Source organism: Carassius auratus, chromosome 32, assembly GCF_003368295.1.
Source record: "Carassius auratus strain Wakin chromosome 32, ASM336829v1, whole genome shotgun sequence".
NCBI lineage: Eukaryota > Metazoa > Chordata > Actinopteri > Cypriniformes > Cyprinidae > Carassius > Carassius auratus.
The window spans coordinates 14,623,707-14,648,906 of NC_039274.1; the positions used below are offsets into that span (position 1 = coordinate 14,623,707).

The 25,200-nt window shown below is 40.0% G+C and overlaps 3 protein-coding genes across 19 annotated transcripts in view; 2 read left to right on the forward strand and 1 right to left on the reverse strand.

The window, feature by feature from the left end:
- Positions 1-1,864: 1,864 nt before the first annotated feature.
- Positions 1,865-6,411, reverse strand: LOC113051678 (zinc finger protein 501). Its single transcript, XM_026215627.1, has 5 exons — positions 6,355-6,411; positions 6,155-6,256; positions 5,226-5,355; positions 4,974-5,129; positions 1,865-3,586 (listed from the first exon to the last, which is right to left on the reverse strand). The coding sequence occupies exons 3-5, from the start codon at positions 5,284-5,286 to the stop codon at positions 2,346-2,348; spliced, it is 1,458 nt and encodes a 485-aa protein (XP_026071412.1). The 5' UTR covers positions 5,287-5,355; positions 6,155-6,256; positions 6,355-6,411; the 3' UTR covers positions 1,865-2,345.
- Positions 6,395-22,681, forward strand: LOC113051677 (poly(U)-binding-splicing factor PUF60-B). Of its 2 annotated transcripts, XM_026215624.1 has the most exons (12): positions 6,395-6,532; positions 7,536-7,618; positions 7,829-7,924; positions 12,123-12,212; positions 13,224-13,274; positions 14,696-14,857; positions 15,233-15,325; positions 16,296-16,509; positions 16,829-17,019; positions 17,280-17,397; positions 21,108-21,367; positions 21,956-22,681. In XM_026215624.1, exons 3-12 carry the CDS (start codon positions 7,844-7,846, stop codon positions 22,253-22,255), a joined length of 1,560 nt encoding a protein of 519 aa, XP_026071409.1. In that variant the 5' UTR covers positions 6,395-6,532; positions 7,536-7,618; positions 7,829-7,843; the 3' UTR covers positions 22,256-22,681. The 2 variants fall into 2 exon arrangements, with proteins under 2 accessions (XP_026071409.1, XP_026071410.1); XM_026215625.1 differs by lacking the exon at positions 13,224-13,274.
- Positions 22,682-23,885: 1,204 nt separating this feature from the next.
- Positions 23,886-25,200, forward strand: part of LOC113051674 (protein scribble homolog) — a 75,477-nt gene continuing 74,162 nt past the window's right edge. For 5 of the 16 annotated variants that reach the window (XM_026215607.1, XM_026215614.1, XM_026215610.1 and 2 more), the window contains exon 1: positions 23,887-25,187. In XM_026215607.1, the coding sequence (XP_026071392.1) occupies positions 25,029-25,187 (159 nt within the window). In that variant the 5' untranslated portion in view covers positions 23,887-25,028. Of the gene's footprint in view, positions 25,188-25,200 lie in introns of all 16 variants that reach the window. The other 11 variants (XM_026215613.1, XM_026215618.1, XM_026215620.1 and 8 more) reach the window with 5 other exon arrangements.

A 25,200-nucleotide genomic window follows, 5' to 3' on the forward strand; every position in this document is an offset into this window, starting at 1 on the left:
AACAAAGTTACGGACCGCAGCTCTGATTGGTTGTTTTCTTACCGGGAGCGATGTATTTCTGCAAATGGCAATAGGAGCACTGGGAGGAGCCAGAGGAGCTTGATTTTTTCACAGATTATCTGTCTCATATTCTATTGTCAGGACATAATGACAGGTTTAACAAATATGTAAAAAATATATTTTTACAAAAGTTACCTACTGCAGCTTTAAGCAGAAGACGTTATCTGCAATATGTGACAATCGCAACAAGCTTTGTGTAAGTACTATGAGAGGCTATAATTTTATCCACGTCAGACGTTTACTAGTCAGTGTCTTATTGATGAAACTCGAATAAATATGTGTTTTATGGATGGTTTCATGTTTATTTGATGTGCTAGCATTTGACCATTTTAGGTCTGGTGGTGCAGAGCTACAAAAGTTGTGTTTTTTTTAGGGGCGGGGGGTCATGTTCGTCAACATTTAAAATTAGACATTTTATTTCATTTTAAATTCTACACATTTTGTACAAAAGAGGTACTAATAACTATTAATATTTACTTAAATGTAACACTGTGCTTAGAGGTAGATTTGATCCTGAGGTATTAAAGGGATAGTTCACCCAAAAATGAAAATTTACTCACCCTCATGTCATTCCAAACATGTATATAGGAAAATAAATACTATGGAAGTCAATGGGAACCACCAACTGTTTGATTACCAGCAATCTTCAAAATATCTTCTTTTATGTTCAACATAAGAAAGCAACTCATACAGGTTTGGAACAACACAAGGGTGAGTGAATGATGACAGAATTAAAATGTTTGGGTGAACTATCCCTTTAAGTAACATCATTTAAAAACCTTTAGGTGAGTGATGGTCAATGCATTCAAATGTATATACTGCCCTCTTTTGGTTGATCTTGAACTGTAAAACAGCTCATCTATATAGCATCCCGTCTCTAAGCTAAAAGTGGCATATAGGCAAACTCTTCATCTGTTTTCATACACTCTTGAAAATAAAGGTTCTTCATTGCTATCTAGTTCCGTGAAGAACTTTTAACATACATTGAACAAAAGGTTCTTTATAAATGGGAAAGGGTTCTTTAGATTATTGAAATGTTCTTCACACTAAAAAAATTGTTCTTTTAAGAGTTGTTCATTGCTGGCATTGCAACATGTGCATCGCTGTTGCTTAGTTTTATGTGATTGTTTATGCTTCCCCAAAAAATATCATGAATGAATACATTAAGGTCAGCACACATTAATGACACACATCAATTAAAAAGGATTGTTTTTTTTGTTTTTGTTTTTTCTTACAGATTGTATTTATAACATGTGAAATAGAAAAAGCATAGCAATATTTTTTTTAAATATGCTTATGTACACGAGACAAATACTGGTATCACTGTTATACATGAAGCTGCTCTTATTGTCATAATGTGTTCCTCTTGAATTTTGAAGTCTAAGCTTGTCATGTTTTAAATGCCTGTCCTTCCTTGTGGGTCTGTTTGGTAAAAAAGTATCCTTTACTTTTATAAACGAAAGAGAATTTATTTGTGTGAAGGTATGTGATTAAAAAACCTGTTCTATAACGTGGAAAACTTATACAAACTTAAAATAAAGTATTTAGTTTAATTTGAGCATGATTTAACTATTAGAATAAGACAAGAAAATACATTATATGTGACCCTGGACCACAAAACCTGTCATAAGGATCAATTTTTTTAAATCGAGATTTATACAGTACATCATCTGAAAGCTGATTTCCCTTGATGTATGGTTTATTAGATTTACAAATATCTGAAAATATTTGGCCGAGATGCAACTATTTGAAAATCTGGAATCTGATGGTGCAAAAATATCAAAATACTGAGAAAATCACCTTTTAAATTTGTCCAAATAATTTCTTAGCAATGCAAATAACTAAGCAAACGATGGCTATTGCTACAAATATACCCCAGTGACTTATAACTGGTTTTGTGGTCCAGGATCACATATACTAGATAAATAGAAATCATTAAGTTATATTAAATTCAAATACTGCATAAAAACCCTGGAAATTCATAAGCAATAACTCTTCAAAGGAAGGTCAGACAGCTATAAATAATGAACAAGATGTATGATATTCCTGAACATACTCCCCAAAACATCTTTGAGTGGACAGTTTAAGACATAAGCAAGAATAAAATCTTCACTAATTTGCATTTACCCAGTAGGGTCTTAGGTACCAATATACCCTAGAGTAGTATAGAGCATACTGTAATGTGATCATCAGCATGTTAAAATGTCCCTGTTGTGGCCAAAGTGCTTTCAACCCTCAATAATACACTGCATATTCCAAATATATATTATAATAGAAGAATTTCTTTATTTATGGTGCACTCTCTGGTGTGTTAGCAGGCTTCTCTTGTCTTTGAAGGTCTTCCCACAGTCCGTGCAGAGGAAAGGCCTTTCTCCTGTGTGAGTGCGCTCATGCACTTTGAGTTGTGATGTCTGTTTGAAGCCCATGCCGCAGACGGAGCAGGGATAAGGCTTTTCTCCCGTATGAACTCTCAGATGTATCCTAAGCTCTGCAGCCCTGCGGAAGCTCTTTCCACACTCCGAGCAAAGATGAGGCCGTGTCTCACTGTGAGTGTTCAGGTGCATTTTCAGGTCAAATGACCGGCGGAAGCCCTTTCCACATTCAGCGCAGGAATATGGTCTCTCATCGGAGTGTGCACGCTGGTGACTCCTCAGTAAATATAAATGCGTGAAGGCCTTTCCGCACTCAGTACAGCGATGGTGCTTCTCTCCTTTGTGACACTGCTGGTGTTCTTTAAGCTGACAGAAAGCGCCGAAAGCTTCACTGCACACGCCGCACCGGAACTGTTTCTCTACTGACTGAGGTGGCTGGTGCTCTTTCAGCCTCCTGCTGTCGGTGAACGTCTTGTTGCATACGGTGCACCGATAAGGCTTTTCTCCAGTGTGAATGCGCTTGTGTGTGATCAAATTGGCATGTCCCTTGAAGCGCTTCTCGCACACGGAGCAAACGTAAGGCCTCTCTCCTGAATGAACACGTCTGTGAACTTTAAGTCCACCTAGCTGGCAGAACGTCTTCCCGCATTCTTTGCACTCGTAAGGTTTTTCACCAGTGTGGGTTCGTAGATGAATTCGTAATGCTCCGGATGTAGTAAAGGCCTTCCAGCATTGTGAGCACATGTACGGCTTCTCTCCCGTATGAATCCTTTGGTGAATTCGTAGATCTATAAGTTGCTGGAAACGCTTGTTACACTCAGGGCAGTGATGGGGTTTTTCATTTCTATGAAGCCTGCGGTGATTGGAAAATGACCCTGACTGAGCAAAGCTCTTTCCACATTCAGAACAGTGGTAGGGTTTTTCTCCTGAGTGAACACGCAGATGTACTTTGAGTTCAGGGAGCGTAATGAACCTCTTGTCGCATTCAGGACAACCATGAGGCCTCTCTCCTGAATGAACTAGTTTATGTCTTTTAAAGTGAACAGACGTTTTGAAGCTTTGCCCGCATTTGAAGCAATGGTGATTTGATTTGTTAGAGCGAACTCCTGTTTTTGAGCTCTTTTTTGAGCAACTCCTTTTCCTCTTACCAGTTTCTGAAAATGAAAAAAAAAATGACATTAGACATGTAGCATGCAGTGAATGTAATCTGAATAATACAACATTTTAATATTTATTTTAAAATTGAATTGGACTTGACAACAAATCGCTTAAAATAAGGCAGTTCCTCCCTTTTAATGCACGTAAGCATTCAAAATTGCACAAAAGATTTCAAATGCACAAAAGATTTCAAAAAATAAATTGTTACTTTTATTTAACACTGTATTTTGCACTGTATTTTATGTAAAATCATTTTCTATTTCTTTAAATTAATATAAAAAAAGTATATTTTTAAATCATTTCCAAAGTTTAAAAAAAATATATATTTTTGTTCTCCATGATTATTTAACTTTCGGTTGTGTACGAAATGTGCTACATAAATAAACTTGCCTTGCCTTGTCTGACAAGAATGCATTAACCATTTATCACTGACATAAATGATCAGTTGATTAACAATACAGTTTCTCTAAAATGTCTGCAGGTCTGATATGATCACAGACATCATCTTTTTCTTGCTGACAGCAGAGATTGCGTGTCCAATCAAACTTTAAGGAATTTTTTTTTTTTTATTATAAATTTTTTTGGCTAATTCAAACATATCATTTAGCCCACCGGGTCAGTAAATCACTGTTCTGTTGTTGTTTATGATTTGTTTTTTTTTTAATCCTGTTCAGCTATGATCATGTTAGTCATGTAGTATTTTGTTAGACCTATGTAGTTTGTTAATATCAATACATTTTATTATTTAGTTAGCTGGTTAGTAATATATTAGTTGTTTTTATATTTTTACTTTTGGAAATCTGAGTCCTGAAGCACAACTAGTTGAGAACCACTGACTTGAGTTCATTTATTTAAATGTTTGTTTACTATTATTATTAAACTACGGTTATCACTATACAGTACAGATCAAAAGGCTGGGGTCTGTACATTTTTCACACACACACACACACACACACACACACAGAGAGAGAGAGAGAGAGAGAGATAATGTTTTCTAATATGAATATATTTATACAATGTAATTTACTGCTGTGATGGCAAAGCTGAATTTTCAGTTCTTGTTATTAATAATTTGTTCTACTGTTTTTTCCCAAAGAAACTGTTATAAATTTATTTCACGATTCTATGATCAATATAAAGTCTGTTTTTTAACAATGTAAAAAACAAACAAATAAATAAACAAATAAATGCAGTCATGGAATTTCGATGCTATGCTTAACTATACAAAGTAATATCCAATTATTTATTATACTGTATAATCTATGAAGTCCACGTCCAAGTTGATCCACTGCACATATTAATTGTGGCTAGCCAAACTAAATGTGACTTCATTCACCAACATGGTCTCTATGTAAGCACAGATTTCTTACTTTGCAGTTTTACCTTGTTTGGTTGAACCTTGGTTGGCTGGAGAGATGTGAGAGGCTTCCCCATCCTCAACACCATCACCTTTTTTCAAATCCACACTAATGCCACACACACTGGGGTGATCACAAGATGGTGTGCTTGGATCTGGCTCATCTTCATTCGTCTCAATCACTATACAATACAATGAGATACAAACATGTTGCATACCCACGTGTTATCAACTGAGCATGTGATTTCTTAATAATCGGGACAGGCTGAATGGCTCACAGTGCTCCTGTTGGGAAGATGGGTCCGTCAGGATCTCTATCGCCGCCAGAAGGACATCCATGTCAGGTACTGTTAGTGTCGGTCAAGTACTAAAACACATTACCTGTGTCTGAAGCAGGTGTGGATTCTCCTACCCCCGCAAAGAAGCAAATATTCACCGGTCTCTTACAGTAGCCTTACATTTTAATCGCAATGCATTTGTCGACTTAAAGCACAAATAAAAAAACGTATTTAAAGGTGAAGCTGTTAACGTTAGTGCCCAGAGTACACTGGGAGAGTTATCACTTAAGCTTTCTATTCGACGTCAATACAAATTTATGGCATTAAAAGCAAAAGTGAGCGGACACGAAGTATACACAGGTCCAGTTGACATCGTAGTCCTAAAAGTGAAATTGTTTTGTATATTTACTTCCTACTTCCGCATTACGAGTATTGTTTCTGCGAGTTCTCCTAAACCTGCTGGTTTACCCTAACCCTTGATCTAGATACGGGACACTTCTGCCAGGAGTTCACCTAAAAACTGTGATTTTAAAAGGAATAAATGTTTAAACCGAACAACCAAATACTGGAATTGTTTATTGTTTATACACCATCTGCTTCTGGATCTCAACATCTGCATAATGACAGTGCAAAGCCTCCAGCTCCTGTTTCTGTTCCTGATTATGTTTACTTTAATAGCTTGTGTGTACATACCTATGTGTCAGTGTTATATGAATGTAACTAAACGTACAAATGTCTTATTTTACAGTAATCCAGAAAAATAAAAACAGATCTTAAATCTAGAAGTACTCTTGACAGAGCAGTGTCTCTAAATTTGTTCTAATTTTGAGCTCAGCCTGAGCCTGGTGGAGGCAGTATGCTTAAATTGTAAAACGATTGCTGTTGCATCAGAGAAGAAGAAGTTTCTTTACTATCTCTATGTTTTTTACCTTTTTACAAGACTGGAGAGAAAGGCAGCTGAAGTGTATTCCGCTGGTTTGAGATATAAAGCCTGCAGGGGGCGTGTCATGGCTCAAATATCTGTCTTTCTTCTACGAGAATCAAAATTTCCACATAAATAAGCAAATAAATACGTAAACATTTCAAATGTAAAAACTATTTTCAAAGGTGATAAGTCTAAACAATGTACTCCTAGTGTTCGGCCTGATCCAGCGACAGTGACGTCAGGGCAAACGGCTGCTCTAGACCACGTGACCCGAGCGATCCGGCGGAAGGCGCGCGCCGCTCGCTCCAGGTCTGATGTGTTTCTTTAGTGCTGCGGAGTCTTCAGTGTGGATCACTACATGGCGGTAACGCGGAACACTGCGGTAATGATGATTACCGTACATGTTTACTTCAAAATAGGACTGTTTTTTTAAACATCTCAGTGGTTATAGTTAACATTGGGTGAATTTCGTCTAATTGTACGTCTTACCGTTTCAATGCATCTCCAGTCGTGTGTACACGAGGCCTCCGTGAAAGCTCGTTAGCTTCTGTTCGTTGCTAACTAGGCTAATGCTAGCAGCATGTTGCTGTGCGTTTTCTGGTTTATGTGGGATTTACCTCATATTCGAAAACGGCTACAGTTTGTTTGAGACGCGTGTAGATAGTAAGGCCATGAATTCTGCTCTGGCTTGCTTAAATCATTGTATTTTACAGCTTTAAGTCGGCTAGCACCGCTGCTGGTTTAATGTGCCAGCACAAGCGCGCCACTGCGTGTCTCTAACCTCTTTGTTGATATACAGCTATTTTGAAGATGATAAAACTCCCAGTTCAGTTTAGTGTTGATATTTTGTGTACGCTTAGTCGAAAATGGCAGAAAAACCTAAACGCAAATAGAGGTTCCTGTGAGTTCGGTTATCCTGATTTTTTAGTAAGGTTTTTAAATTAACAAATGTTTCAGTATGAATACTATATTGGCTTGTGAAATAGGTTCATGACTTATTCTAATTGGACCAGTTTGCACCTTGCAGGGGAAATAATCTAGTAGAAAGTTAGAGTGAACACGAAGTCGGTACAGTATTTTAGCATAATGCTATTGTCAGGAAAGACAATGTAGTGATGCTGCTGGAGATATGGTAATGACCAGCAATTGCTTAAAGGCGTAGTTTCCCCTAAAATTGTATCGTTACTTTTTATTTGTTTTTACAAATCTGTGTTACTGACTTTCTCCTTGGGAACACAAAAGGAGATAAATGGTGACTGAGGCTGTCCTTCTGCCTTTCCCCTTTTGTGTTTCATGGAAGAAAGTCAGCTATCCACAGCTTCTTGTCATTGCACTTGGACCATGGTTTTAAATTATTATGCTATGTGCATTTCCATGAACCACAGATCATAGTAAAATTGTGAGAGCATTGCCAGCAAGTCTCCAAGGCTTCACAATCCTGGTCGTCATAATACGGTTCGCCTCATAGGTAAGCTGCATAATCTTTCCTTAGTGTATAATTTACATGCATTTGGTTTTGATAAATATGTATTTATTTTTTGATGTGTTTGTTTTGGGCAAGCTATAAATTGAAGATGTCAAATTCAGATGTGTGGATACTGATTTGCAAGAATTTCTGGTCTGCAAACACTTGAACATGTGCTGTCTTTTTTTCATGTTCGTTGAATTGCTTTTTCAGTGAGGCAAAGGTCTGATGATGGAGAATGGACAAGGCACAGGTGCCAAGCTTGTATTACCGCCTCTTACTCCAGAGCAACAGGAGGCGCTACAAAAGGTAATAGTAAAGTTTTATAGTCTTATCTTTTAGGTTTGTCTTAGACTTTCATATCTTTGTTAAGCCCCTTTCACACTGCATGTCGGACAGCCAGAGACCCAACCCACAACCATTCAAATTTCTTTAGGCGGGAATTATTTTCAAGAAGCTAGGATCACCAACAAAAATTTAGGAGTCCCCGTTGAATATTAAGGATCATCACAACTGCCAGTCAGTTGGCAACACCCTGATAATTAAAAGCTTCAACAATTTAACCTGATCCTGAATTATTTGCCACACACTGCCCGGCATTTCTTGGTAGCAATGCATCGATCTTTCATGGCTAATTCTGTAGGGCTGTGTATTCCCAAGAATCTGGTGATGTGATATGTATCGCGATACAGGGGTTGTGATACAATATGTTGCGATACATTGTGATACTTTAAGCAAAGATGATTTATTGGGATATTTCTTGTTTTAGGAATGGGATATATTTTTAGCAAAGCCGTCATTAAGAACACCCCACTAAATGCAGACCTTAGTACCGTATTTTCCGGACTACAAGTCACACTTTTTTTCATAGTTTGGCATGTCCTGCAACTTGTAGTCAGGTGCGACTTATTTATCAAAATTAATTTGATATGAACTAAGAGAAATGAACCAAGAGAAAATTAGTCTACAGCCGCCAGAGGGCGCTCTATGCTGCTCATTACTCCTGTAGTCTACCACTGAGCAGCATAGAGCGCCCTCTTGCGGCTGTAGACGGTCATGTTTTCTCTTGGTTCTTGGGTCTAAATAAATGTGACCAGTGCGACTTATATACCTTATTTTTCGGACTATTAAGTCGCACCGGGGTATAAGTCGCATCAGTCCAAAAATACGTCATGATGAGGAAAAAACATATATATGTCGCACTGGACTATAAGTCAGGAGCGCTGAGCAGGCCCTCTCGCAGATGGAGACGGTAATGTTTTCTATCGATTCATTTCTCTTGGTTCATTTGTCTCTGTTCATGTCAAATTAATTTTGATAAATAAGTCGCACCTGACTACAAGTCGCAGGACCAGCCAAACTATGAAAAAAAGTGTGACTTGTCCAGAAAATACGGTATGTTTTTTTTTTTTTTCCGTCATGGTGTATTTTTGGACTGATGCAACTTGTACTCAGATGCGACTTATAGTCCGAAAAATATGGTAATAAAAATTATTCAACCAGTACACAGTGGGATCTGCATTTGCGGTAATCAGTCCCTGTAACATTCAACGTTATTGAACCACTTTTTGTCGTACGAGTAAATGGGGAAAATAAAGTGCCTGCAGGATCCTTTAGTTAAATATATACACGTATACATTTTTTAAAAAATTAAAATACCATATATATTTTTTATACCCTACTTTAAAGGTTCACAGTTTAAGTTTACAATTGTAACATACAATGCCATAACATTTTGATTTAAGCAAAATAATTACATCTGCTTAATATCAATAGAAAATAAAGTGCTTACAGGATCAATTTGTATCTATGTTCTGCGTGGAATCACAGAGACAGCGACACGAGCACTGCCCCAACTCCACAAAACGCCCCCAAAATGAGAGAAAGCTGCAGCCACGCGAGAGCCTCTTCCTCCTGTGGTAGACGTTACCAAAAAAAAAGCCCAAATGACAGCAAATTTCAGCTTTGTACACCGAAAAAAAAATAAAAACTGGGATAATTATTTCCTCTATCACTAGCAGAAAACTATATTAATGCTATATTAACATTAGTAGCGTGCCTTGATGCTAGTATTTCCTTTCACTCTGGATTTTGGAGGTTAAGACCATTAGTGATCGGGATATAAACTCAAAACTAAACAACTGCCATGAATCTTGACTTATTAATTTTTTTAAATATTGATATTCCATTTTTGAGAATCGATACAATATTGCCAAACAAAATATTGCGATACTCCCGTGTATCTGTTTTCTTACACCCCTTGTAATCAGTGAGCTTGTTTTGCCTGCTACAGTATTTTCTTAACATTCTTTCTCTTAACATCCATCTTCAGTGTCTCTGTAATATTACATTGATATAATTTTCCTAAATGTCATTTGTGTGGAATTATTACAATGCAGTTTGTTCAAGTCCAGAACAGAAATTGGCTGAAATAAAACAAAAACTGGTCAGTTCTGACTCCAGAGTTAGCTCTCTGTCACGTGGCGTCTCTGTTGTCGATAGTAATTTGTAGTAATTTGCGAATGTGTTGCAGAGAAATGAAGATCGGTCGCACCACAACAATTATTTGTACTAGCACAAATGCTCCCAAATATTTTTTGGAGTCGCACAGATTACTTTTCAGGAACATATAATTTCAATCCCTGGTAGTGGAGAGAGGGGGGGAATGGGATCAGTACAGGTAATGGGCTGAACGCCAACCTGCGTCATCTGCTCCAGTGTGTCAAGAGCATGTGTGCTAGTGCTGTGCCACAGCTCCATCTTAAAATAGATTCTTAATTAAAAGTCAAAGCCACAGGATGGATGCTTTTCCATAAATAAGATTAGTGTATTAAAATGTTATTTTTTTATTTTTTTTTTTTTACCAAACCTGACCAACCAGCAATCAGTCTCTGTGACTGTTAGAAGAGAATTAAAGCTAACTAATGCTGCATCTCTACCGAAATTAGCCGGAACAATTGTACCAGGAACTATTTTCCCCCCAGACCTGTTGCTTACTGCATTTCCACTGCAGTCTAAAGTAGGGCTGCACGATATTGGGGAAAAAAATGACATTGCAATATTTTATTTTTCTGCTATATATATTGCGATATGAATTCTAATCAAATTTTTTCTTACAAAAATGGGGTGAGCACACTTACATTCTCATTTTACCATCGTGTCAATTGATTAATATGCGCGAGGGAGAGAGAGCAAGACAGCGCTCGTGTTATTTGAAGACGGTGAGCATGCGGCCGAGGCTTGCTCTTTCTCTCTCTCTCTCTCTCTCTCTTGCACGCTCTCCGCGAATCACATTCCTCAAGGGCCGGAAGCAGCTGGCCCGTACAGTTAATGAATAACGGATCAACTACAACAGCCTACATCGCACATCCTGCGATGTGACTATCGTGGATTCGTACATCGCGGTATCGATGCTTAAACGACACATTGTGCAGCCATAGTCTAAAGTACCGTGAAGATTAGGCAAATAGTCTGGTGACGTCTGCGCGCATTTTTCAATCCAAAGTATGCATATTTTGGACTTGCATCCTCGGTAGTTCGGACTTTGTGAGTTCGACTCGGGAGTGTGAACTCACGCAGACTGGACGACGCAAGTCCGGTAAAATTCTGTTAACAGCAGCGTACTTGATAACATCAGTCTGCTCACCTTGGCTACTGCAATTTTCCTCACTGTATGTTTACAATAAGACGAAATATATCAAATACCACTGCCTCCTTTAGTTTTCATTTAAACCTATTAATAGCTGCAGAAATGTAGTTCAAGGAAATATTTATATAGACCGCCTACATTACAATGAAACAAAATATATAAATTTCCTCTATTTTCATTTTAACATGTATAGATAAATTGAATAAAGACCAAAGATCACCTGTGAGATTTACCCAAAATGTTTTTTTTTGGTTTAACCACTAAAGAGACATCAGAGCCAGCGGCAAATGTCAGAAGGACTAGCCGAGGTGAGACTGCTCTCGGGGGATACAGGAGCACTGAGATCCCACTTTTCAGGTGGAACTGATGGTCTCTGACAATAGGCTCTGTCTTTATAAATACACTGCAGATTTGAGTTTTAAACAACTACATTCTTGCCTGAAATACTTTTAAAACTGCATTTTATGACAAAGTAAAAGTATTATTTTGAAAATGATCCGAATAAATGGTGGTAGAAATCACAATGCTGCTTGAACTCAACCAATCAGCAGGTTTAGAGCCCAAGGCCCGCCCCCCGAAAGTTCCGGACATTTGAAAAAGTACCACCTCGCCAGCAGAGACTTTTTGAGAGGTGTTTTACCCGGAACTTTATTTAGATCCTGTTTCCTGCAGTGAAAAAACACGGAGTACCAGCCCAAAGTCCCTAGTTCCTGGGTAAAGTTCCTTTGGTGGAAACGTGGCTTCATTCGCATTGTAATAAGCACTCAATTATGTAGTCCATGAATATTGGGTAAAATAGTGTCCTTATGTTGATATAAACTAAATAGCCTGTGTTAATAGCCCCTCTCTCTCTTTTAGGCTAAGAAGTATGCCATGGAACAGAGCATCAAGAGTGTTTTAGTGAAACAGACCATCGCCCACCAGCAGCAGCAGCTCACAAACCTGCAGGTGAGCCAACATTATGAGCTGATCATTCAGAATGCTTTTGATGTGATACAATGTAAATGTTGCTTTCTTATTTGAGAGAATTTACAGAATTGAAATATTTGATTGTCAAACCAGTAGTGTGACTGAAACTACATTGTGTCATGTTAAGGTGTAGGATTTATAATGCTGAAATGACTGACGCAAGTCTGCAAAAATGGAACTGATCTTTCATACTTGCAAATTATATTTTACTAATATTGTGTGATAGTCTTTTAATTGTACATTAGAGATTTAAGAAAATGCAGGAGATTTCAAATGATCTGTCTGTTTAAACTGATATCTGTAAGGACAAATCTGTGAGCCTTAAATTCCCATTGATAATTGTACGTTTTTACACCTAGGTGGTCAGGGTGTCACTTTTTTTGTTTTTCCTTTTTTTTTTTCTTCACACATCTCAAGTCTTGTGAAATGCTCTTTTTATTTGGTCCAATTAGCGTTAAGATTAGACTGGAACACGCCACTGGAATAACTCCTGTATTATTTTATATGCCCTACCTCTCTGCCAGTTTGGTTGAGGTCTTTTTCTGGTATTCATGCTTGTTACTACAATGCCTAGTTTAAGTGTGTTTCTGTTTGATCAAAATCTTTAAATCTAGAAATTGGACACATTATGTACTGCACTACCAAAGCAGACATCATGATGTCCGAAGAGTCAACAGCAGATGAGTTATCCAAAGGAAACCTACACAATCAGTGCTTAGTTTATTTCTTGCCTCTGTGAACAGATGGATAATCTGAGCAGCCTACCGTAGTTTGTTGAAAGTTATACCTATTAGTATCTCTGTTGCCTTGTGAAATGTTTCAGGTCTTCAGTCAAATTAAGTGGTGTTTTTAAGAGGTGGGCACAGTTTAAAGTTGAATTCGGAGGCATTGACCAGTCAGAAAAACTGTCTGGAATATTATGTCTGTCTGCAAAGGATAAAATAGATATCTAACCTTTTTCAGCACTTTTCCATCTTTACTGTGTTTCAGATGGCAGCAGTGACAATGGGCTTTGGAGATCCTCTCTCATCTTTACAATCGGTCAATAGATTAACTTTTATTTACCTTCTGTACGCGTTTTGGCATAATGACCGTTACCCTTCTTTAACCGCCATTGGCCTGATAACCTAGACATTTGCAGCAGCATATTTAAAAAGTAGACATGGCTTTGTTGTGAATGACGTTTGAGTTTGGTCACCCATTTTATTAAACAGGATGCAAGATGACATAACATGAACTGACTGCACATTTTCAGTGTTAATGAATGCCATAGAAGATGTTTTAAATTACAGGAACAGGGTGGAGGGCTTTTAGTATGACCATTACACAGGACATTCTTCATTTACTGACTGTCTATTTCATATTTGCCATTCTGAATCATTGCATGGACACCTGTGTGTGCACCCTCATGTCACTGCTCATTGATTGAAGTTTATTTTTCTACCTGAAGATCCATTTGTCTTAAGAAATCTTGTGGGCATTGTGTGTTGTGAATGGAGTGGATGATCCATTTCTCCTTTGTGAATATGCTGTGTTGTTTAAATGTCATCTTTGTCTGCTGTAAAAGAGGGTTAGCGGTCACTACGACAATCCAAATTGAATCTGCCTAAACTTTAAACCTTGTGTGTAATCGTATACTTTCGTCATGTGGCTGACATGCAATCCAAAACTTGAATGATAAGTAATAATTAAACTATGATACATGTGTTAGATTTGTGCTGATTCTCCCTCAACCGTGATCTGATATGTAAGTCCAAAAGCTCACCTCATGAAAAGAGAACTGATTTCACCTCAGCTCATTATCCAGGGTATTTAGTTGTGCTAAGGGGTTACTTTCACATGTTAGCTATTTAGGCTATCAGTATTCTTTGGCAGAATTCAGTCAGTTATAACTCTATGTCCCGGTTTCACAGACGGGCTTAGCTTAAACCAGGACTAGGCCTTACTTAAATTGAGATATTTAAGCAGCTCTTATTAAAATGCCTTAGAAGGAAATGTTACATATGTGCATCTTGAAACAGAACAATGGAACTGACATTTTAAGATAAGTCAGATCAAGATATTTTCAGTTGCGACCGCTTACACATGCATTTTAGTCTGGGACTAGCCTTAAGCCATGTCTGTGAAACTGGGGGTACATGTTTTAGTCTGCAAGCACTCACACTAATTTAGAAACATGCAAGCAGCACTCTCAAAATGGTCAGAAGGGGCTGTGCCACATGTTCCTAATTTACCTTGCTGTGTTTGTCGTTAATGGTAAGTGATGTAAATAATGAGTAAGTATAGAGGACCAAAAGAAGTGGGAAGTAGTATTAAAACAGAAGCTAAAAAAAAATTCAGTCCCTTGCTATATTTGATCTCATTGTCTTTGGTGCTTTGTGTGTTTTTTTTTTTACCCCCTTCATTTTCTTGTTCAGAGGCTAATCTTCACTATTGTTGTCTCTTCCTTTCATGACCACCAGGTGGCCGCACAGAGGCAGCGAGCTCTAGCCATCATGTGCCGTGTGTATGTGGGCTCCATTTATTATGAGCTGGGGGAAGATACCATACGGCAGGCCTTCGCCCCCTTTGGTCCCATTAAGAGCATTGATATGTCTTGGGACTCTGTCACCATGAAACACAAGGTATGCTATGAGCCAGGTCTGAGTCTATTTCTGTCCAAAGTTTTTCAAATTAATTTTATGCTCCTTTACAAGATGTAAGTCTCCGGTGTCCTCCGAATGTGCTTGTGAAGTTTTAGTTGAAAATACCACACAGATAATTTATTATACCAGGCTGTATAATGCCCCTTTTTGGCTAGAAGCATAAACATGGAGGTTTTGTGTGTGTATCCTACAACAACCAACAAAACATCTGTTCATTTTTGATGATCATCTCGATCTCTAAAGCTCTTCTTTAATTTTTTTATTTTTTGAACACGCACAAAGCGGCATTTGTAGAAAATGTATATATAAGTAGGAAGCATGTAAACCTTGTCCACATTCATAACTCTGTCTCAGGGCTTTGCCTTTGTGGAGTATGAGCTTCCTGAAGCAGCTCAGCTGGCTTTGGAGCAGATGAACTCTGTTATGCTGGGTGGAAGGAACATTAAGGTGGGTTAAAAACTGGACAATCATTCTTAAACTCCCTTTTTTACAGCTCACTGACAGGGAGTTATTTTTTCTGTTTTGTTGCTTTTGTGTGTGCTTGACTCAGAGAAGCTGTAAGCAGACTTAATCTAGGTCTGCCAGTATCTGTGTGTGTGTGTTACCTGAGTAACTCTTGTCTTTATGTGCATATCTGTCCTCTAACCTGAATGTGAGTGTATGCAATGCCATGCTTCCACACTGTCACACTGTTTGTTTTCGGAGCTCCGTTTCTCTAGGAGCTGCAGAGGGAGCGTTTGTTTGAGGCCTGCTCTTCTCTGTCCGGGATGTGCTGATGATGGGCTGCGCCTGGCTGGTGTTTGCCTGGCCGCCCCACCTGCAGCACAGATACCACCAATCCAAAAAACTGTTTTTTAAACAATCACAGACACATTAGTCAACTTTTTTTTTTGTTTTTTGTTCTCGAACTCATCCATGCTCTTACAGTGACCAGTACAATGGCTATAGGCTAGAATTAGCTAATATTAAAGTACTGTCATGAATACATTTTTCACTTATGTTTAGATTTTATTGTGGCATGAGATTGTAAAGAAGACTTATATATTCGAAACCTTGGGTTTCTATCAAGCGCAAGGTTGGGGGTTCGATTCCCTGGGAACACACAAGTGAAAATTGATAGCCTAAATGCACTTTGGATAAAAGCGTCTGCTAAATGCATACATTTAATTTAAATGTACATTTTACTTGTATGCAAATAGCTATCTTGGAGAAAAGGTCTTTTGATAAGTTTATTAGTTAAAGGGCTGAGCTGCAGTATATATTAACTTTTACTGTACTTGAGTCTCTTTGCAGACTGGGTCAGGTTTTTTCTTTTTTTTTTCTTTTTTATACCACTAAGCATTTACATACACTAGCACACACTCATTCCTTCAAACACTTACACTTAGTGGCACCTGTGCTGGTATGTGTACTGTAGGTGGGGCGGCCAAGTAACATTGGACAGGCGCAGCCTATCATCGACCAACTGGCAGAGGAGGCACGTGCCTACAACCGAATCTATGTAGCCTGTATCCACCCAGATCTATCTGATGACGACATTAAGAGTGTCTTTGAGGCCTTCGGAAAGATTAAAAGTTGTATGCTGGCACGGGAACCCACCACAGGAAAGCACAAGGGCTATGGATTTATTGGTGAGCCGTCTAGAAAAGCACTGTAAACCCTATGGAGAATGAGTCATTGCTGTATGTTGTACTTTTGAGCAACTTACGATTCGTTTCAAGAGTTCCAGCATCATTTGTTAGAGATGTCTTTCCAGATCCAGATATTTAAAGTGAAGTTCACTAAGTTGTGCCATGCTTTTTACTTATAGACATGGCAAGCTGAAGTATGCAAGAGTAATGCAAGAATCAAATGTGTAAACCGATTCCTAAAGCTTCCAGAAATGTGAGATATGAAAACTTATTGTAAGCCTAGATTGAGGAACCATTTTCTCCATTTCACCATGGGTAGAATATGAAAAGCCTCAGTCATCGCTGGATGCAGTCTCATCTATGAACCTATTTGACCTTGGAGGTCAGTATTTAAGAGTGGGGAAGGCTGTTACTCCTCCCATACCTCTGTTGACACCTACAACCCCTGGAGGTCTGCCTCCTGCCGCAGCTGTGGCTGCTGCTGCTGCGACCGCCAGGATCACTGCCCAGGTGAGAGCTAAACCTTAGATCAAGTTGAACACTAGTTTAATACTATTATAGGAAAAAACTGGTATATCTGAGATTTGGTAGTTTTCAGAGAAATTGTTGTTGAGGTGCTGATGCAATTACAGCTGTGTTATGCATATGTTGTCATAATGGTGTCAGTTTGTTTACCAGATGAGGATTTGAAATCAGGGATTTCACGTTGACATGGAAACTGTAATTTCACATTTTCAACAAGTTGTCACTTTGTTTTGATGCTGTTGCAGGAGGCTGTTGTTGGAGCAACAGTGCTGGGTTCTCTCGCTTCACCAGCACACATTCTCAGTCAGCAAATGGGACTTCCACAGGCCGTACTGGCTGCCCAGGCCCCTGGCATCATCACAGGTCTGCAGAAATCTCTGAACACATCTTTGAAGCTCAATGCAGTTTGAATTGAAATCTTAAATTCCTGAGAGCCTGTTAACATCAAGATGATTGTTTAGTGTGATTAACATTTTACATAACATTTATTTGAGAGAACAGCTGTTAATGCATCTGTTCAAACCAGCTTAAATATTCTTGTGCCATCAATTAGGGATGCACCTATAGTACTTTTGCAGAACTAGGCCGATATAGATACTTTATTGGTACTTACTATTACGTAGTACCAATACCTGTATTTTCACAATTTGTGATTTTTAAAAATACTGCCTAAATAAACCAAATAATCTTTGTTTTAATTTAACAAATATATATTTCGTTCAGTTGTTTTAACACTTAATTATGCCCATTAACATGTATTCTACAAACTTTTGTTACTTTCACTGTTCATATACTTCATCTTTAATTTAGAGCTGCTCTATTGCTGTGGATCAGTACTGTAATACCAAAACGTTTTCTTGTAACGAATCACTTCACACCAAAATTAATATCACAGTATTTATCTAAATTATACCAGTTTCACGGTATATGACTGTATATATATAAAAAAAGTTCATTCAATTGTATGAGTGGGTGTAAACCACATTTTCTACAGATTGAGAGAGGAAATGGGCTTCTGCAGTATATTGACTTAGAAAGCCCTATTTTACTGTCATGAGTGAATATGGTAGAAAAATTCCACCCTAAATAGTGACAAAACATGACCCATTAATAAATGTTAACCTCATCGCGACATAGTCTGATAAAATCAACATGCATGTACAGTAGTGAAGTGCTCGGAAACGCTGTTTTGTACGGCTCAGCTGAAAGTGATGCTTCTCTGCTGCTCACCTCTCAAAACCGACACCGAGAGACAACACTGTGCATCAAAACACTACCGTACCGCCATCAAAACACTACCGCACCGCCATCAAACACATTGCCATCAAAGCACTACCGCACCGCCATCAAAACACTACCGCACCGCCATCAAAACTGCTACCGCACCGCCATCAAAACACTGCCGCACTGCCATCAAACACATTGCCATCAAAACACTACCGCACCGCCATCAAAACACTACCGCACCGCCATCAAAACACTACCGCACTGCCATCAAACACATTGCCATCAAAACACTACCGCACCGCCATCAAACACATTGCCATCAAAACACTACCGCACCGCCATCAAAACTGCTACCGCACCGCCATCAAAACTGCTACCACACTGCCATCAAAACACTGCCGCACTGCCATCAAACACATTGCCATCAAAACACTACCGCACCGCCATCAAAACACTACCGCACTGCCATCAAACACATTGCCATCAAAACACTACCGCACTGCCATCAAACACATTGCCATCAAAACACTACCGCACCGCCATCAAAACACTACCGCACCGCCATCAAAACACTACCGCACTGCCATCAAACACATTGCCATCAAAACACTACCGAACCGCCATCAAAACACTACTGCACCGCCATCAAACACATTGCCATCAAAACACTACCGCACCGCCATCAAAACTGCTTCCACACTGCCATCAAACACATTGCCATCAAAACACTACCGCACTGCCATCAAACACATTGCCATCAAAACTCTACCGCACCGCCATCAAAACTGCTACCACACCCCCATCAAACACACCGCCATGAAAACACTACCGCACCGCCATCAAACAAATCGCCATCAAAACACTACCGCACCGCCATCAAACACATCGCCATCAAAACACTACTGCACCGCCATCAAAAACGCTACCGTACCCCCATCAAACACACCGCCATCAAAACACTACCGCACTACCACACTGCCATCAAAAACGCTACCGCACCCCCATCAAACACACCGCCATCAAAACACTAAGGCACCGCCATCAAACACATCGCCATCAAAACGCCACCGCACCCCCATCAAACACACCGCCATGAAAACACTACCGCACCGCCATCAAACACACAGCCATCAAAACACTACCGCACCGCCATCAAACACATCGCCATCAAAAACGCCACCGCACCCCCATCAAACACACCGCCATGAAAACACTACCGCACTGCCATCAAACACACCGCCATCAAAACACTACCGCACTACCACACTGCCATCAAAAACGCTACCGCACCCCCATCAAACACACCGCCATCAAAACACTAAGGCACCGCTATCAAACACATCGCCATCAAAACGCCACCGCACCCCCATCAAACACACCGCCATGAAAACACTACCGCACCGCCATCAAACACACAGCCATCAAAACACTACCGCACCGCCATCAAACACATCGCCATCAAAAACGCCACCGCACCCCCATCAAACACACCGCCATGAAAACACTACCGCACCGCCATCAAACACACCGCCATCAAAACACTACCGCACCGCCATCAAAACACATCGCCATCAAAACGCCACCGCGCCCCCATCAAATACACCGCCATGAAAACACTACCGCACCGCCATCAAACATTGCCATCAAAACGCCACCGCACCCCCATCAAATACACCGCCATGAAAACACTACCGCACCGGCATCAAACACTGCCATCAAAACACCACCGCACCGCCATCAAAACACTACCGCACCGCCATCAAAACTGCTTCCACACTGCCATCAAACACATTGCCATCAAAACACTACCGCACTGCCATCAAACACATTGCCATCAAAACTCTACCGCACCGCCATCAAAACTGCTACCACACCCCCATCAAACACACCGCCATGAAAACACTACCGCACCGCCATCAAACAAATCGCCATCAAAACACTACCGCACCGCCATCAAACACATCGGCATCAAAACACTACTGCACTGCCATCAAAAACGCTACCGTACCCCCATCAAACACACCGCCATCAAAACACTACCGCACTACCACACTGCCATCAAAAACGCTACCGCACCCCCATCAAACACACCGCCATCAAAACGCCACCGCACCCCCATCAAACACACCGCCATGAAAACACTACCGCACCGCCATCAAACACACAGCCATCAAACACATCGCCATCAAAAACGCCACCGCACCCCCATCAAACACACCGCCATGAAAACACTACCGCACCGCCATCAAACACACCGCCATCAAAACACTACCGCACCGCCATCAAAACACATCGCCATCAAAAACGCCACCGCACCCCCATCAAACACACCGCCATGAAAACACTACCGCACCGCCATCAAACATTGCCATCAAAACGCCACCGCACCCCCATCAAATACACCGCCATGAAAACACTACCGCACCGGCATCAAACACTGCCATCAAAACACCACCGCACCGCCATCAAAACACTACCGCACCGCTTTCTAAACACAAACACTACTGCACCGCCATCAAAACACTACCGCACCGCCGTCAAAACACAAATGTTAGCATTGATAAATATGTATGTTTGTGTATATGTGTGTGTGTGTGTGTGTGTGTGTGTGTGTGTGTGTGTGTGTGTGTGTGTATATATATATATATGTATATATGTATATATATATATATATATATATATATATATATATATATATATATATATATATATATATATATTTATATATATATTTATATATAAAAATAAAACTTTTTTATATATAACTTTTTTTATATATATATATCTGTAAAATGAAAAAAATGACGTTATCTGAATAACTCGTCTCTTTGTTATTAATTTGATAGGTGTGACACCTGCTCGCCCCACTCTACCTGTAGTCCCTCAGGTTGGTTTGGTCAACCCAGTACTAGCATCCCCACCCGTCACATCTGCGTCTGCAGGAACACCAACATCTGCAGCACAAACACATTCAGAGGTCAAGAGAGAGGAAGACCGCAGGCGGACTGAGGATCAGAGTGCACCAGTCGGAAATGGACAGGACCGTGAACTGGAGCAGCTAAGCGTCAGTGCAAGTGGAGGAAAACAAACAGTCATGCAGTCGAAGGTTAGACCGCATTGCATCGTTTGGATGTTAAATATTAGAGAGACAATTGCAAATTGGTCAAAGTCCTAAGAGTAAGTTAAGAGCAATAATTAAAAAAAAAAAAAAGTTTCATTTATCTAATTTTTGACAACTGTCAACAAACATTAAATGAACAAATCAAGTTTCTGCAAAGAAGCCAAGTTCGGAAATGTCATTAAAGACTATTAAATTAGTCACCCAAAACTGAAATCCTTGTTATTTTATCACCCTAATGTTGTTCCAAACCTGTAGGAATTCATTGCTCCTGTTGAACACAAAATGTATTTTGAATAATGTTGGTAACATGGTAACTAATGATAGTTTCTGGTCGTCATTGGCTTCCATAGTATATTGTTCCTCATACTGTGGAAGTCAATAGGGACCTTCAGCTGTTTGGTTACTAACATTATTAAAAATATTTGGAGTTCAACAAAAAAAAAGAAACTTGTACATATTTGGAAAAACTTCAGGGTGAATAAATTGACAATTAATTTTTTTCAGTCAACTATCCCTGTAATATATCATGTCAGTTTACCCCATTTTTTTCTACCTCTTTTTGCCCATGTGCAGTCAACAATTATGGTGCTGCGCAATATGGTGGGCCCAGAGGACATTGACGATGACCTGGAAGGTGAAGTGATGGAGGAATGTGGGAAGTATGGTGCTGTTAATCGGGTTATCATATACCAGGAACGACAGGGTGAGGATGACGATGCTGAGATAATAGTGAAGATCTTTGTGGAGTTCTCTGATGCTGATGAAATGAACAAGGCCATCCAAGCTCTCAACAACCGCTGGTTTGCAGGTCGCAAGGTTGTGGCCGAGTTTTATGATCAAGAGCGTTTTAATAACAGTGACCTCTCCGCATAAGACTGTCCTGAAATAGCCACTGGTCTTGTCTCTTGGCACTCAAACTCACTCAGCTTTCATCACTGCTGCTTGAGATCCGGGCCTCTTTGAAACTTGTAATTATTTTTTTATTGATGTTGCTCGTAATAATATTATTGGAAAAATCCCAATGGTGGGATTTAGTTTAGGACAATAAAACATCCTCCTCACACATTTACTTTGTCACCTACTGTGAAAGATTTACTGTTCTTTTTTTTTTTTATTATCATTATTATTTGCAGGGTTTTGTTTTGTAATTTTGAAGAAAAATAAATTTTCACCTTTCCCATCCTACTTTTTTTTACAAATGGCAACTTTTTCTCCACTGACATTGTGTTCAGACCCTAAACATTGTGTTGGTGACATTGGTTCTGGCTTTACCAAAACAATAAATTTCTCTAACATGCAGTGTTCTCCCAGTCTTTAATATGGGTGGTTGGATGAGGCTTAAGGCACTTCCCTGATGTACGTCATACACCATTATATGCACAGTAGAACATAAAAGTTTAACTAGAAATAATTGCTGGTGATTTAATAGCAGGAAATGTTTGGACTTTAGCATTTTCTGCACAAAATTAGCATTTGCCTTTTTGTGTACCAAATTATGAAATTAAAACGAAGTAAACAGATACTATGTAGAGTATCACTTATCAAACTAGGATAAACGTTTTGACCAAGGGTTGAAACATGCTAAAGTGCATGTTTTTAGCATGTTAATGCTTCTATTAAAAACCCTGTATGCTTTTGTGTTTAGTGGGGATATTTCTCATCCCTGGCTGTTTTCTTGAGATGAGTGTAAGATTAAATCCTTATAATTCAGAGTTCCTCTGCTCTAGAATGTTCAAAGTGTTAAAAGCCAACCCAGGCGGCTGCTTGGTCATAACTCATTTACATACAATGCTTTCAAAGTGTAGTGTTACATACAGCGTGTGTTAGTGTATTACTGCACCAAATGGTAAGACTTAAGGACCTTTTTAAGTGAGAAATCTGTAAATTAAACGTCAATATTTTAGGTAAGAATAATTGGACAAATATACAATTACACCCTAACAACCACAGCAGCTCTTGTGCAACTACATAGCACTCAATCAATCCCAAAACCTTCAACTCGGAGCTTTAGAAATGTATTTAAAGGTAAAATGGCTTCAAACTTAACAGGTTTTATGAAAGTGTTTCACACTTAAAAAACTGCTTCAAAATCTATACACCTAGATATATAACCTTTTGACGTAAAGCTATTAAGTTATATTTAAGTAGAAAAGGAAAGCCTTACAGAGTTTAAAAAGTCTGATGGTTAATTAAAATATTATAATCAAGAGTACATATCAGAATCTTGAATCATTTGGGACACAAAATTATTATTTTCAATAAATCAGCAGTCAGCACTTCAGGTTTCTGCTAAAGATTAAAGAGTTTGGTCACAGCAGCATGGTCTCACACGCAGCAGAAATACTAAAGGAACTACTGGAGCCAACTTGTGGGCGCTTTGAATAGTTTTGGGACAATGAGGGGGCAAAAGTTCAAGTCAAAAGGTCTCAGAACCACACACACACACCAAAGTAGATTTATGTGGTAATACAAAAACAGGTCCAACCACACGGTCTTTTCCGCGGGGCGGCGCACGTGCATTAGCGGCCCTTGATCGCTCCTCTCCTCTCCTCCTCCAGACTCCTAGAGGTCGCCATCCGGATGAGTCTCTCGCTGCTGGGTGCCGTGAGAGAAGAGCTCAGAGAGACTCACAACACTGAGGCGGAGCTGGGACTGGATCCGCTCCTGAAGCCTGACTTCACTCGGGACACCCTCCACACACTCACCTACAGGAGCAGATCAAGTCCAGGAGGAGCGTCGAGCGCGTCCCAGGATTGACAACCTGTATGAGGAGGACAGAGGGGCTGGTGACGGATCAGTCCGGACTCGATATCAGGACGGGCGGTAGGGGAGCACAGCCGGCGGAGTTTATCTGGAGCGGCGGAGATCAACCCCCCCATCCCCAATACACAAACACACACACACACCCGGCCTGCTGCAGCCTGTTGCTGCTGTGTATGTGATCTTATCATAACAGCCGCTCGCATATCTCACACATCTCAGCGACTCACGCGTCTGTAAGTAGTTTCGAGTTGTTTTGTCTTTGTTTAGAGGCGGGCTGGTGTGTTTTGTTTTGACTGTTAGCGCTCTGCAGCTGGCTAATCAGTTGACGTTAGCTGTAGCATACTCTCGTGTGTACAGCAGCCTCACGGACAAGATGTAGTTTGATTATTAGACCTCATTTTATTATTACAAGACAAAACATGTGAGATAAAAGGGCGCGAGACATGAACCAACGGGTCTGGCATATTTAATCTCCGCTTCCTCTCCATGCTAACACAGAGTCACTCATTCCGTGCGACATAATCCCGTGTATTTCGACGAGGAGCTGTTTAAATTACACTGCAAAACTGTGCACGGCACATAAAATGTGTGTTTTATTGACTTCACTCGGCTTATCTTGAACCAAACTGTGAATCTGCTGGGTAACTCGGCCTTTGTATAAGGAGATATTAAATGGGAGGCTGACTGGATTGATCCTCCGGATGTCCCGTGCTGTCACTGGAGTAAGTGGACATTTGCAGGAGAACCGTTCCCACAGGGGCTTTTATTTGACTGGTTTTGGTGGATAGAGGCCGGGGAGCTATACGAGCCAGGACCAGCCTGTACACCGTCGTTTGGCTGCTTGAGTGAGTCCCCGATGCGGAGGGGCTGAGTGCTCCGGGACATGCTGAAGTGTATCCCGCTGTGGCGGTGTAACCGTCACGTTGAGTCCGTGGATAAGCGGCACTGCTCGCTCACTGCGGTGCCCGACGAGATCTACCGCTACAACCGCAGTCTGGAGGAGCTGCTCCTGGACGCCAACCAGCTGAGAGAGCTGCCCAAGGTAACACACGGCT

Excerpts from the sequence above, each read along its gene's own strand:
- LOC113051678 (XM_026215627.1), bottom strand. The coding sequence starts at position 5,286 with ATGGATGTCCTTCTGGCGGCGATAGAGATCCTGACGGACCCATCTTCC. Across the intron at positions 5,130-5,225 it reads ATCTTCCCAACAGGAGCACT|TGATTGAGACGAATGAAGAT; the intron begins GTGAGCCATTCA and ends TGTATTGTATAG. Across the intron at positions 3,587-4,973 it reads CCAAGGTTCAACCAAACAAG|AAACTGGTAAGAGGAAAAGG; the intron begins GTAAAACTGCAA and ends TTTCATTTTCAG.
- LOC113051677 (XM_026215624.1), top strand. The coding sequence starts at position 7,844 with ATGATGGAGAATGGACAAGGCACAGGTGCCAAGCTTGTATTACCGCCT. Across the intron at positions 7,925-12,122 it reads AACAGGAGGCGCTACAAAAG|GCTAAGAAGTATGCCATGGA; the intron begins GTAATAGTAAAG and ends TCTCTCTTTTAG. Across the intron at positions 17,020-17,279 it reads CCGCCAGGATCACTGCCCAG|GAGGCTGTTGTTGGAGCAAC; the intron begins GTGAGAGCTAAA and ends ATGCTGTTGCAG.